A 13,948-nucleotide genomic window follows, 5' to 3' on the forward strand; every position below is an offset into this window, starting at 1 on the left:
AGTTTCTGTCCTGCACCACACAAACCAACAAGCATTGTAAACATCCTAAAGGCAAACCTTGGCACATTATTTTTACAATAAAATGGAATTGTACAAGGGGATAATTATTTTTTATGAAAATTTTCTGTAATTAAGATTCACAAAGTTTCCGTGAGCATGAACAAAGTTCAAGGCTAGGTCCCACTTCAATAATGCTTGTCTCTCTCACTTTCACTTTCCTTTTTGAAAAGTTTTGGGTTCCCCTCTTTATCTTTTTTTGTTTTTAAACTATATGAAATCACACAACAGAAATAAATGACTCTCTAAAACTTCCGGGTTGTCTCCCTGGCAGCGCTTTCTTTAAAGCCATTAAGCTAGGCATATAGTGCTCAAGTAATGGATCCACCCGGATCCCAAGGTATATCAAAGCCAATTTTAATTAACAATGATTCGTAATTTAGTACTGAGCATAAAGTAACATATATCATGCAACAACAAAGTCTAACTCTCTTCCTATGCATCGGCATATCATAAAAGAACAATTCATGCACACCAAGTAAAGACCAATGCATAGTATAAATAGTTTATTGCAATTTTATCATATTGGAAACATAAAGAGGTGAAGATATAGTTCCTCTCTCATAATAATTGCAAGTAGGAGCAGCAAGAACATGCATATTATATCTATCAAAATCATCATGTGTAGTAGTAAAACGCGACCCATCAATATAATCCTTAATAAGGGCAAACTTCTCCGATATAGTGTAGTTTGGAGAATTCAAAAAGATAATAGGACTATCATGCGTGGGTGCAATAGCAACAATTTCATGTTTAACATAAGGAACTATATAAAGTTCATCTCCATAAGAATAATTCGTATTGGCATCTTGGCCACAAGCATAGAAAGCATCATCAAAAAGGGGTATTTCAAGAGAATCAACGGGATCATAATAATCATCATAGCAATCATCCTTCGGTAAGCACGAAGTGAAATTAAACAATGTATGAGTTGAAGAGTTACTCTCATTAGAAGGTGGGCACGGGTAGCTAATCCTCTCTTCCTTCTTTTGTTCTTCGCTCTCCTCATCATCTTTTTCATCCAATGAGCTCACAGTTTCATCAATTTCTTCTTCCATAGACTCCTGCAAAATATTAGTCTCTTCTTGGACAGCGGAGAAGTCCTCAATATATGGTTTAACATAGGCATTAGAAGCATAATTATCATAACAATATTGAAATATGTCAAAAAAATTAGATTTGTAAGGAGTAGCATCATACTTTTCAATCAAAGAAGCAATTTCATAAGCACCCTTAAAAGCAAAAAATTCTTCAATTTGTTGAACATCATAATAATTATAAACACCCTTAGCATACGAAGATATGATTCCATTGTCACTAAACAAGCATTGATAGGGAAGGTGTTTCTTAGGGTCTTCAGAACAACAAGTAAAATCATAAATTTCACATAAATTCCAAGCATAGCATTGCAAATAATCAATTTGATCCAGTAAAAGTTTCCCTTTTTCAGATACATGGTGTCGCACATAACAAGCATGCTCATCTAAACATTTGCCCTCAACTAAGCTAGTTGGGGTTTCAGCACGAGCACAATGGGATCAAAGATGATCCAAGTAAAAAGCTTCAGGAGTGTGATAGATTTTGAGTGGTTCTTCAACCATTGGTGTAGTAGGTACAACAATTTTTTTTGGTATTTTGCGTTTCCTACCCATAATTAAAGATAGAAAACAAATAAGAAGAGCAAATAAAATTTACTTAGTGATAAAGCAAATAAGCACACACGAGAATATTCACCCCACGCAATGACTCCCCGGCAACGGTGCCAGAAAAAGGTCTTGATAACCCACAAGTATAGGGGATAATTGTAGCCTCTTTCGATAAGTAAGAGTGTCGAACCCAATGAAGAGCTAAAGGTAGAACAAATATTCTCTCAAGTCCTATCTGCCACTGATACGACTGTACGCACGCTTAGTGTTCGCTTTACCTAGAACAAGTATGAAACTAGAAGTACTTTGTAGGTGTTGTTGGATAGGTTTGCAAGATAATAAAAAGCACGTAAATAAAAAGTAGGGGCTGTTTAGATAAAGAATCAATAAAGTAAATATAGCGAGTGTGGAAAAGTGGTGGTAGGAGTTGTGAAATTGTCTCTAAGCAATTGACTACTTTACTAGACCGATAGCAAGTTTTATGTGGGAGAGGCCACTGCTAGCATGTCATCCCTGACTTGGAATTCTATGCACTTATGATTGGAACTATTAGCAAGCATCTGCAACTACTAAAGTTCATTAAGGTAAAACCCAACCATAGCATTAAGATATATTGGTCCCCCTTCAATCCCGTATGCATCAATTTCTATGCTAGGTTGAAGCTTTTGTCACTCTTGCCCTCCAATACATAGTCCTATGAACATACAACTAACCCTATGGTGTGATCCACGTGCGCGCTCATATGATGGGCACCAAAGGTTAGAAACATAACCACAAGCAAATTAAACCAATCATAGCAATTCATCAATCACCGATAGAACAACGAAAATCTACTCAGACATCATAGGATGGCAACACATCATTGGATAATAGTATGAAGCATAAAGCACCATGTTCAAGTAGAGGGTACAGCGGGTTGCGGGAGAGTGGAGCGCTGAATATAGATGGGGGAAGGTGATGGAGATGTTGGTGAAGATGATGGAGGTGTTAGTGTAGATCGCGGTGATGATGATGGCCCCCGGCGGCGTTCCGGCGCCATCGGAAGCAAGGGGGAGAGAGCCCCCCTTCTTATTCTTCTTCTTCCTTGACCTCGTCCCTAGATGGGAGAAGGGTTTCCCCTCTGGTCCTTGACTCCCATGGCGTGGGAGGGGCGAGAGCCCCTCCGAGATTGGATCTGTCTCTCTGTCTCTCTTTGTTTCTGCGCTCCTGGATTCTGCCCTGGCACCGTTTCTTTTATATCCGGAGATTCGTAACTCCGATTGGATTGAAACCTTCGCCCAGATTTTTTTTTTGAAAATTAGCTTTCTTGCGGCCAAAGTAGAGCAGCAACCGCCTTATGAGGGGCCCACGAGGGTCAGGGGCGCGCCTAGGGAAGTCAGGCGCGCCCCCTGCCTCGTGGCCATCTTAGGCACCGTCTCGCATTGATTTTACTTCCCAAAAATCATAAATATTCCAAAAATAAGCTCCTTCCGTTTTTATCCCATTTGGACTCCGTTTGATATGGGATTTCTGCGAAACATAAAACATGCAACAGACAGGAACTGGCACTGGGCACTGGATCAATATGTTAGTCCCAAAAAATAGTATAAAAAGTTGCCAAAAAGTATATGAAAGTTATAGAATATTGGCGTGAAACAATCAAAAATTATAGATACGACGGAGACGTATCACTTCCAGGGCATGGTGACCAGACCGTAGCCTCCGATCACATAGGATCAACAGATTCCTCACTCCCTACCAACGAGGCACCATGGGTCAACCACGTATCATCACCCCAAGAAGAGCAGTCCATAGGGGCCGATGATAGCAGGAAAAACCTGAGGAGAAGGCGACATTGCTTCATCAAGCATAGGATCATTATGCCACGGATTGATGCCCACCGGCCTAGCTGAGAGCATTACGGTAAGGAGATCCCGCTCGATAGGATCGTGAGGGAAGATGCAACCATCCACACGACGAGCCAAGCAATCTTCAAGGGGCGGCGCCAAGAGAGCCTCAACGTACGAACGCTGCCTAGTAGCATGGCTGGCCGACACATCACGGCGAACCCCAACACTGAACCGAGGACCGGAGGAAGGCACTGACGAGGAAAGCTTTAACGGAGGGCCAAGGTATATTTATGGGAGAAATACTTCTTGAGTATGCATATTGGTTGAATCACTTCCCATCGCCACTCATTTGGCCGTCTTCATCTCATCTTGTAACTTCATGAGGTTAAGTTCTAACTACTTCATGACCTATGTTGTACTGGACTTTGTGTGCAGCTGTTTTGGAGACGGTTGCTAGGGCTTTGTCCGGGCGATTTGGCTGGCGACATGGTACAAAATTTTGTGATGCAAAGTGCGCCACATAATCGCTACTCAAACGATTATAACCACACTAGTTAAGCAATGAATATCTTTTTTCTTGCAAAAAAAAGTGTGCCGCATAATCGCTATTGGCAATGCCTTTTGTTGGACCTTCTTTTCTTTCTAGTTTGTCTATAAAGCTTAATAAATCATTTTTGCTATCCGTTTACTTCTAACATGAACACTGGCGTTATTATGTACAGGAAAACCCACCATTTGTCTTTCTCCATACTGGCTTTCACCTCGCTTTATAAGTAAATAAAGTTTAGAAAGCACAAGCAAGATGAATGGCTAAAGGATACAAGGTAATGAGGAAACCGTCGTACAAAGCAGATCCTAGGATAACCGGATAACAAACGCACGTGACTACATGAATGACAGATATCAAATGAAGGCCTAAACACAACGCCACTACACGCCCTAGGACACCTAAACTCTACAACAACGCCCTAAAGCAGGGGAAAGACGCAAAGTGTCACTGGTGCCGAACCCGAAACGGACAAGCGTCTTCACCTGGAACCTGGTACAAAGAGAAGAACCCCAACAACATCCTCAAAAAGAAAGTGACACCTGCGCGGAGCTTTCTTTCGGTAGCTCATCCGTGACATCACGAAGCATTCAGGACAACTGCCACGACCATAAGTTTTCATATCCGGATCTGAGCGTCGTCATTGTCAAACTAATAGAGACTGAGAGACAATGAGCTATGTTGTATTGGACTCTATGTGCAGCCGTGTTGGAGACGGTTGCTAGGGCTTTGTCCAGTCGGTTTGGCTGGCGACATGGTAATAAAATTTGTGATGCACAGGTGTGCCACTGCCACGTAATCGCTATTGTCAATGCCTTTTGTCGGTGAATCTTTTTGCTCTAGTTTGTCTATAAAGCTTAATAAATCATTTTTGTAGTCCATTTACATCTAACATGAACACTTGTATTATTATGTAAAGGAAAACCCACCATTTGTCTATCACGATGCTTTGGCCTTGATTTGTAAATAAAGTTTATAAAGCACAAGTAATATGAATGGCTAAATGGTACAAGATAGTGAGAAAACCCTCTTACAAAGCAGATACTAGGATTCCAAATAACAAACGCACGTGACTACGTTAACGGTAGATATCGAATGAAAGCATGAACACAACGCCACGACACGCTCTAGGACACCTAAGTTGTACAACAACGCCCTCAAGAGGGGGAACGGCGCAGAGTGTAGCTGCTGCCGAGCTCGAAACGGACAAGCACCTCTCACCCGGAACCTGGTACAAAGAGAAGAACTCCAACGACATCCTCAAAAAGAAAGTGACACACACGTGGCTCTTTCGTTCAGTAGCTCATCCGTGGCATCATGAAGCATCCGGGACAACCGCGGTTGCCACAAGTTTTCAGATCCGGATCTGAGCATAGTCACTGTCAAACAACAACAACAACAACAACAACAACAACAACAACAGAGATCGTGTCCACCATCACAATTGTCATGACTCAAAATAATGTGAATTCGTTACCACAAGATGGCCCGACCGATGTGTCACTATACCTACCCACCCAAAACAACATTATTGAGATGCACATGCCCACCATCGAACCATCGACCGACTCAGCACATACCTAAACGCAGCAGAGAAGGACCGGGGCGACTCAGCATTTATTCCTGGGAGAAGGAGGAGGAGGACGTACACGCACGGGAGGATCGATGGAGATCGACGCCGACCTCGTCGTCACCAGGGCCGAGATCACGGACGCCGCGGCGGCCACGTTCGCGGACTCAACAGTGATCCCCGACAGGTACGCCCGGCCGGACGAGGTCGGGGACGGGGTCGTGGTGGGCGACGAGGAGAGCCACGAGCTGCCGCTCGTAGACATGGCGAGGCTGCTCGACTCGGAGTCCTCTGAGGCGGAGGCGGCCAAGCTTGGCTCTGCATGTCGAGACTGGGGCTTCTTCCAGGTTAGACATCCTTCATCCTTTTTCGCATAGAGGGAGCATTCGCATTATCCTTTTTTTGGTATCAAATCTACACATTCTTCCGTTTGCAGCTAACAAACCATGGACTCGACGAATCAGCTGTACAAGACATGAAGAATAACGCTGTGCAGTTCTTCCGCTTGCCACTGGAGAAGAAGAACGCCGTGGCCATCGAGGCCGGCCGTTTGGAAGGGTTTGGGCACCACTTCGCCGGAGCATCCTGCGACAAACTGGACTGGGCAGAGAGCCTGATACTCGCGACGCAAGAGAACGAGCAGACGAACATGGAGCTCTGGCCCGCCGATCCGCCAACATTTAGGTCTTCCTGATACACTACGGTTACAAAATACTCCCTCGTAGGAAGGCATATAACTTTGGTCCAAAGTCAAATAGTGCATTATTTGACTTCAGCCAAAATTTATAGGCCTTCTTTCAAGCAGGGAGGGAGCACATGCTTATTACTCTGTTTGCTTCATCTCATTCACCTGCTTATAACACCAGGGATGCACTTGAGAAGTACTCGCTCGAGATGTCTAGTCTCGCGAGGCGCCTCCTGAGGTTCATGGCGAGCGACATCGGAGTGGAGCGGGAGGCGCTCGACGGGGCCTTCCGGGGCAAGAGGCAGACCGTGGCCATGCACCACTACCCTCCATGCCGGCACCCGGACAAGGTGATAGGCATCACGCCGCACCATGACGGCCTCGGCCTGGCCCTCCTGCTGCACGTGGACGACACCCCGGGCCTGCAGGTGAGGAGGGGCGGCAGGTGGTTCCCGCTGGATCCGCTGCCGGGCGCCCTCGTCGTCAACGTCGGCGACATCCTCCAGGTGCTCACCAACGGCAAGTACAGGAGCGCCGAGCATAGGGTGTTGGTGGACGCCGAGAGAGGCCGGACGACCGTGGTGATGTTCCAGGGCGCGTCCGTCGCCGGGACGGTGAGGCCGCTCCCGGGGCTCGGCGAGGCCAGGTACAGGGCGATCGAGTATGGTGAGTATGTCAAGGGGAATTTCAGGGCGCTCGTTGAAGGGACCAGGTTCGTGGATAGTCTCCAGACCGATGTAGCGCAGGATGAGAAGGAAATCTAAAATCGGTCTTGCTAATGGGTATTTCTGTTGGCTTTGTTTTAGGTGTGGGTTGTGATTGTGTGTTCTTGCTGTGTGTGTGTGTGCTCGCGTGTGTGTGGGTTGTGTTGTGTGTTCTTGCTCTGTGTGTGCGCTTATGTAGGAGTATATATATCTCCGTATGGAATAAATGAGGTAGTTATACATCAACGACATGAGATGCAATTCCATTTTAAGATGAGAGATGTTAATTTCCCAAGCTAGTGGTTTGATTTGTTCGAACTCTAGTCTAGGTATAATATGGATTTATACACGCGAGTTTTATGTTGTCCGTTTACAAAATTATATCGTTGTCTGAAATTTCAACTACTATATGTTTATTTTGACTATTCAACAAGCAACAAATTAAACCGCACGCAAAGGTCATGTCCCTGACGCGGCTCAGGCGGGCACCCCATCGTTCGCCACCTCAGCCCCCTCCCCACCCCCTGCCACCGTCGTCGTCAGCAAACGATGCCAGAAAAAGCCCGAGGTACGGCTGGTGGCAGCAAAACCTACTCCTTTCGTGTGCAGCAACCATCCCTCGCCACGACCCCCAGGTTTACCCGGTGCTAGACGCCCTACACCTGCGCTACCCTCCACCGAGGCCTCGTCCTCGTCCTTCACCGCCACCTCGTGCCTCCCTCGGTTGCGTGTGCCGGCCCTCAGCCTCCTGCGCTCGCGCTTCCCCTCGCCCCATGGTCGATCTCCGTCACGTCAGAGCGCCCACGCGGCGACTCGCGCTTCCCCTCGCCCCATGGTCGATCTCCGTCACGTCAGAGCGCCCACGTGCGCCGCGCATGGGCTGTCAGGTCTTGTCCTCATTTTTCTCATCATCATTTACACTTGTTCTTGTACGGTTTGGAAGGTACATGAAACTTTATTGAAATTGTTGGATCATCATTTTTCCTTAGATTTGTTTCTTCATTTCCTTTCCTCCAAAAAAAGAGCACCGCAGGACGGCGAAAACGTAAAAAAAAAGGAACGACAGGCGGGACAGGCGGGAATACTTACCACTATACTACAACGACTTGCTTGTGTTATAATCGAATGGGAAGTATAACATCTACCGTAGTAGCTAGTTGCTTCAAGCCTGACCAAGCAGCTAGGCACGCTCGCTCTGTTCTTGCCTTCTATATTCCGCCACATACAGAGTATCCCTATCTATTTTTTCACCACTGCAAAAAAAAAGGTCCCCTTTGTTCTTTTTCATGCGTCGCAGAAGCACTAGCAGCACCGCAGTCCACGTGATATGTGGCTTCTCCGTCATGAACTCCCCCACTGGAAGCTATCTTTCTCGCACGCCAGGGACCAGTGCGAGGCTTCTCCATAATCAACTCCCCGACTGCACTGCACACATCTTTCTCGTACGACAGGGACCAGTGCTCCACCTCCACCACCGTCATGACCCTACTCTCATGAAGGCGGGGGCGAGCACCACGAGTTGTCGGAGCTATGGACGTCCACGCAGCGCAGAGTTATGCCAGACTCGATTTTGGGATGTGGAGGAGAAGGCCGGAGTTGGCCTAGAGATGCCATGCGCACCGCCACAGTCCAGGCGCATAATGTAAGCTTCCAAGGTAGAGGGGCACTTTCTAAACATCTGATTAGCTGGTAGTAGTACCTTGGTCCTTGGGAGTATTTTGGTTCACTTACAACACACCCTCACCCAATCTGCCTTAGTTGAGAGTTGAGACAAAGCAATGTTAATCCAAGTGTGCTAGAAATTTGCTTATATTTGGCCTCCACATCTTCTTCCTTTCCTTCATCCTTTCCATGTTGGAATGGAACCCACAAATGATCCTCAAACTCAAAGCATTGCCAAGCCTAATAGCAGGCTGCTCCGAGTTTTCATCAATTGTAGTTTTATTGCGTAACATAGAAATGTCCTTACTATTAAGGTGAGCGTATTTTCGTTTTGATGGCAGACTCCCTAGACCACTACGGATCTCCAGAACTGATGGAAAATGGCAAAAGATGAGACTGAAACACCAAAGACAATTCGCTCATAGACAAGCTGAAAGATGCAGCCATATATACAAGACTAGGAAGATTTAACATACAAATAAGTAAACGCAACCGTAACCAGGCATATATACAAATCGAGCGTCTAGGAAAGGCTGGCTGGGTAGTCATACACCGAAACATGACAGCCGAGCTGAAATCATCGGTATGAGCTACGGTAGTGACTGACTACTCAGAAGCTATAAATGCAGATGTAACCAGATATACAGATGAACGGACGGTGGTTGTACGTTAAATCATGAACACACATTCCACTACTCAGCATGCCTCTTGGCCATCGTCTTCTTGAGGCCTTTTAGGATCTTGGAGAACCAAAGCACATTCATCACGAAGATTATGCAAGGCGCAATAAGTACCAGAAAATAGCCGAAGGTGTTCATCTTCTTAATCTGTCATCGATGAACAAGTATAAATCAGAATTATGTGTGCGGTAGCTGTGGTGTATAGTGAACTCGGATGAACCGTAGTGTACCTGATCATAATGTACAAACATGTGATAGAACAAGTACATGAACAGAATTATCCTTGCAACCTGCATGAAGGGATTTGTTTCGAGATTAGGAACCAATTGGTTGTAATAAAAATACATCATATTTGTTTTTTAGACCATATGCATCATAATACTGATTTAGCAAACAGATTTGAGTAAATCTGAGTATTTCCATCAGTGGTCACGTTATGGCTGTAAATTTGATAATTTTATTTCAAGTACCCCAGGAGTTACAAAGGCCACGTTTGTCCTTAAAACAATCCAATACCTAAATGACCTATCAAGACTTATGTGATGTATGCAAGCAATTTGAAAGGTGAAATTCAGAAGATCCAATGGATAAGTATCCCCTTTGTGGTGTGCAACAGCAAATTCCAGTTTCTAGTGTAGGACAAACAGACTTATCACTTATGTATCAGTAATATATCCTCGAAGCAAGCCACTTGTCAGATTCAAAGCAGTCAACAGTCAACACAACTACACCGATTTGAAGGCTAGGACACGTTGTGAATCAGAAAATTGTAGGACTACTGCAGTCAATAATCTTGGATGTGGTTATACAAGTTCAATGTTTTTCTAAACATGTATACGCTGTGTCATTTTATAAGTGAATAGTGTCTTGTGCTTACCAGCCAAGCAAGAACCATTGCAAATTAGTGTCGATTATAAGCAGATAGTGGCTTGTGCTTACCAGCCAAGTAACAACCATTGCAACTCCGTTAACAAGGTAAGCTTTGGAGTTCTTCATTCCAGCAACATCAAGGAACCTTGATGAGACCAAGGGACATAATATCAGTTTAGGCAGATTGAAGTATGGCAATATATAAACAACAATTGTGAACTTGTTCATATATACAAGTTACCATCTTAGATTGATTCCTGGCGTTGTAGTCTCAGTGATGAGACCCATGTATATGTATACATGCGCTTCCCCAGAAAGCATAGCGTACATAGTAGACATAAGTGACAGCATGTGGTGGATAACCTAAAAGTAACAATAAAGACAGAAAGGCAGTTCAGAAACTCGTCGAATGACAGTAGCCGGCAAAGGTTAGTCAGTTAGAACGCGGAACATGAGGAGAAGGGTAAGGCATGACAAAAGTACATTTACTTACATACTCCATTCCACCAAGGGCAGGGTAAAGCCAATATATCATGGCAATGTCTGTAATGAAATACCCAATAGAGACCTGGCAAACATGAGATTCAGCTCAGAACGAGGCAGGAAAGATAGAGATGTTAAACAAGAAGTTTTTGGTGCATTTTCTCGAGAAAATAAAATGAAGTAATAGCATAATACACATACCCCTAATGTAAAACTGGAGAGGCTTGAACTCCTAACTGTTACTGGTCCGTCCAGCTGGTCAGAAAACATGCCCGAGAAGAACACTAGGTATATTGACATAACTGTAATGAATATTGCATGGACAGTGGACATGCCCCTGGTAGAAGATAAAATGTCATAAATATTATGTATACCAAAGGAGGGAGTTGGATACTAAGTTGTAAAATTAATCTCACCTGTTGTTCCATTCGATCTTCTGCATATTGTTAAGAGAAGCATAACCTTTGAAGTTAAATGAACTGATAATGCGCGTGAAATCGTAGGCCTGAGTTAGCAAACACAAATAATGTTATGTGATAGTCAAGAAACTTTTACAATGATTGAAGTTCAGGTATGGCAGATGCATTTACGCAGTTCCATTCAGAATTAAAATTCACAGAGACAACAAGAAATAATGTTCATTGCTAGCATCACACTACCCTATTGCAGCGAGCTACTCAAGGAATACCTTTGTAATGACTTAGCTAAGCAAAAAATCATTTGTGTTAGCTCAACCAAAAATATGTTTGAGTTAGCTCAACCAAAATATGTTTGAGTTAGCTCAACCAAAATCCGTTTGCGTTAGCTCAACCAAAATCCGTTTGCGTTAGCTCAACCGTAACATGGTGGGGCTCAAAGCCGTATCACATTTGACCTTAGCTTATAAAGTCACGGTGAATACTGAACTGAGGTCAAACAAATAAAGTAAATCTACAAATAAATACAAAACCTTAATAAGCAAACATCTACTGCTAAGCAAAATTTCTTTGCTCAACTGGCGCCTGATCTACACTCATCAGTGTAATCACGGGTTTGGAAGGGTGAATAAAACCAATATGAATTGACATGTTAAAGAAAAAAAACTCAAAATATAATGAGAACATTTTCTAATTAATAGATTAAAGTTGAGCTCCCACATGAAACTCAGTAAGTCAAACTACATGAACATAAAAGGAAGTTTAACACATTTTTGCCCAATCAACATGCTACACAAAAAATATTTTGCACGGTTACTAGTAGAGTTGTCATAAGACTTAAAAAGAACAAGGATGAATGACATTACCAATTTGCACATCAGGATTCCCCCGAGCACAGCAGCGTATGGAGCATACGAGTCTGCCAGCAGGTAGTCCCTAACAAGAACCTCTTTGTACTTGTAGGCTTTAAATGCCATGGCTGGAGCCGCAGGCACATCCATAACCAGATTTCTGGCCACTCAACAGCCTAATGAAGAAAGCAGACAGAGATATTTAAGTACCCGCAGTTACTAATTGAGAATGTGCAAGCATGAAAACTCAGAGGACTAATGAGCATTTTGCGATATGTACACTTATAGTGCCCGGTCCAATTATCACCAGCCAGGTACAGCAAACAACTTTCCATCACATAGGCAGGGCGGATCAACGCATTCAGGAGACAAATCGCTATCAGAGAAGACATGTTTTGTTTCTGTTCTACAACATAAAAAGTACTAGTACTAGTACTCCAGAGAAGACGAAAAGTGGAACTAAACCCCAGCATTTAGCCCTGTCCCATGCAACCAATGGTGGTGAAAGTGAAGTTCCGCTGCAATCAGGGGAAAACTAGACTTGAACCAGTAGAAAGTAGGTACAGTATCCATCCATCCAAAACGGTAACAACCAGCAGACGCGCTGCCCGTGGACTGTGTGTGAGGTAGCCAAGCCAACGCGTGCTAGAACTACAACCAAGATCAGGCGCAGGCGCGCAGCAGCATCTCTACCATCGGCCCCCAACATACCAGAGGTTCAAAAAAAAAAAAAGAGGTTTAACCGAGCTCCCCAAATCCCCCGCGGGAAACCGCCGCCAGGACCGGGCCTGCCCTCTCCCAATCTCCGCGGATTGGACTACACCCAAGCTTCCAGTCCTCCGAGCACACGAACTAACAGAGCAAGCTGAAGCGCAGAAGGAGCGGGGCAGGGGGGGAGGGGAAGCTCACCTGAGGGGAGCGGAGGAGCTTGTGGTCGCCGCGAAGGCTGCCTGGCTGGGGTTGGGGCCGGGGTTGGGCCGGAGGGGAAGCGAGCGCGGCGGATTGGAGGCCGCGGATTCCTTGTCTCCTCTGCTGGTAGTCCTCTTGGCAAAGCCTTGCTTGTGTCCGGGTTCTTGCTTGGCTATTGGAGGGAGGGGAGAGGAGGGTGGGGGATGGGAGGAATCCGCAAATGAGGCGATGCCCGCGGGCCACGGCAAAAGAAAATTCCGGGAGAAGGATTTCGCTCCACGGCAGGATAGCATTATTGCGACGCGGCCGGAGCAATAAATAATGCAAAGTGCTGTCGCGGCCGGAGAAATAAAGTAATTAAATAAATACATATAAATAAATAAAGTTGATGCTGGTAGTACACGGCGATCGGAACGGGTCGCGAAGCCTCGCTCGTTCGTGGGCCTCCGGGGCCGCGACACGTGGCAATCACTTCGTTCCGCCGGTGCAAAAAACAAGTTCACGTATGGTTTTCATTAAATTATTAGTTTTCTCTAACACGGTATGCTTTTTTATCCGGTCTATTAATCTTCAGTCGTGACACACAACAAACACCAGAAATTGTAAAAATTGCATCCAGATCCATAGACCACGTAGTGACGATTAGAAGCACGAGTTACAAGCACCGGGGGTCCTAAAACTTGTCCGGGGTGTGATGGTTTAGTCCTACAACTTGCAAAATGAATCTATTCAGTCCTACAACTTGCACCCAATGTGCAACTTTGGTGCTGGTTCAATCACAGAGCGACAACTGGACTGCTCGGGTCCTAGCCGGTCAGCGCGCACATATTTGCAAAATCCCCCCTGCCTTTCCTTGTAATGAACGCTCAGTTGCAAGCCTCTTACATTCAGTATGTTGCTTTAATAAAATGATTCAGGGGAGGTTCTCTGCATACATTTACTCTTTTGAATGTGAAACCATAGGACATATGCAAATGGTGTGCCCAAGTATAACTACCGCATATCATCCAAATCATGTTTCATTCGAACCCCCCTCCAG

At 44.9% G+C, this 13,948-nt stretch overlaps 2 protein-coding genes across 2 annotated transcripts; one reads left to right on the plus strand and one right to left on the minus strand.

Moving 5' to 3' along the window:
- The first annotated feature begins 5,627 nt into the window (after positions 1–5,627).
- LOC123139823 (2-oxoglutarate-dependent dioxygenase 11) lies at positions 5,628–7,463 on the plus strand. The gene is made up of 3 exons (XM_044559525.1): positions 5,628–5,996; positions 6,086–6,333; positions 6,516–7,463. Exons 1-3 carry the CDS (start codon positions 5,745–5,747, stop codon positions 7,096–7,098), a joined length of 1,083 nt encoding a protein of 360 aa, XP_044415460.1. The 5' UTR covers positions 5,628–5,744; the 3' UTR covers positions 7,099–7,463.
- Positions 7,464–9,097: 1,634 nt separating this feature from the next.
- On the minus strand, positions 9,098–13,184 carry LOC123139827 (TLC domain-containing protein 4). The gene is made up of 9 exons (XM_044559532.1): positions 12,910–13,184; positions 12,016–12,176; positions 11,150–11,238; positions 10,935–11,070; positions 10,744–10,818; positions 10,492–10,613; positions 10,320–10,395; positions 9,611–9,670; positions 9,098–9,527 (listed from the first exon to the last, which is right to left on the minus strand). Exons 2-9 carry the CDS (start codon positions 12,148–12,150, stop codon positions 9,393–9,395), a joined length of 828 nt encoding a protein of 275 aa, XP_044415467.1. The 5' UTR covers positions 12,151–12,176; positions 12,910–13,184; the 3' UTR covers positions 9,098–9,392.
- Between the last annotated feature and the right edge of the window lie 764 nt (positions 13,185–13,948).

Source organism: Triticum aestivum, chromosome 1B, assembly GCF_018294505.1.
Source record: "Triticum aestivum cultivar Chinese Spring chromosome 1B, IWGSC CS RefSeq v2.1, whole genome shotgun sequence".
Taxonomy (NCBI): Eukaryota; Viridiplantae; Streptophyta; class Magnoliopsida; order Poales; family Poaceae; genus Triticum; species Triticum aestivum.

What these genes read in the sequence shown, in the direction of transcription:
- LOC123139827 (XM_044559532.1), bottom strand. Translation starts at nt 12,150, where the DNA reads ATGGATGTGCCTGCGGCTCCAGCCATGGCATTTAAAGCCTACAAGTAC. An exon ending in AAGATCGAATGGAACAACAG is followed by an intron (nt 11,071 to 11,149) that starts GTGAGATTAATT and finishes ATCTTCTACCAG; the next exon opens with GGGCATGTCCACTGTCCATG. An exon ending in TGTTTGTACATTATGATCAG is followed by an intron (nt 9,528 to 9,610) that starts GTACACTACGGT and finishes CATCGATGACAG; the next exon opens with ATTAAGAAGATGAACACCTT.
- LOC123139823 (XM_044559525.1), top strand. Translation starts at nt 5,745, where the DNA reads ATGGAGATCGACGCCGACCTCGTCGTCACCAGGGCCGAGATCACGGAC. An exon ending in GAGACTGGGGCTTCTTCCAG is followed by an intron (nt 5,997 to 6,085) that starts GTTAGACATCCT and finishes TTCCGTTTGCAG; the next exon opens with CTAACAAACCATGGACTCGA. An exon ending in GCCGATCCGCCAACATTTAG is followed by an intron (nt 6,334 to 6,515) that starts GTCTTCCTGATA and finishes TTATAACACCAG; the next exon opens with GGATGCACTTGAGAAGTACT.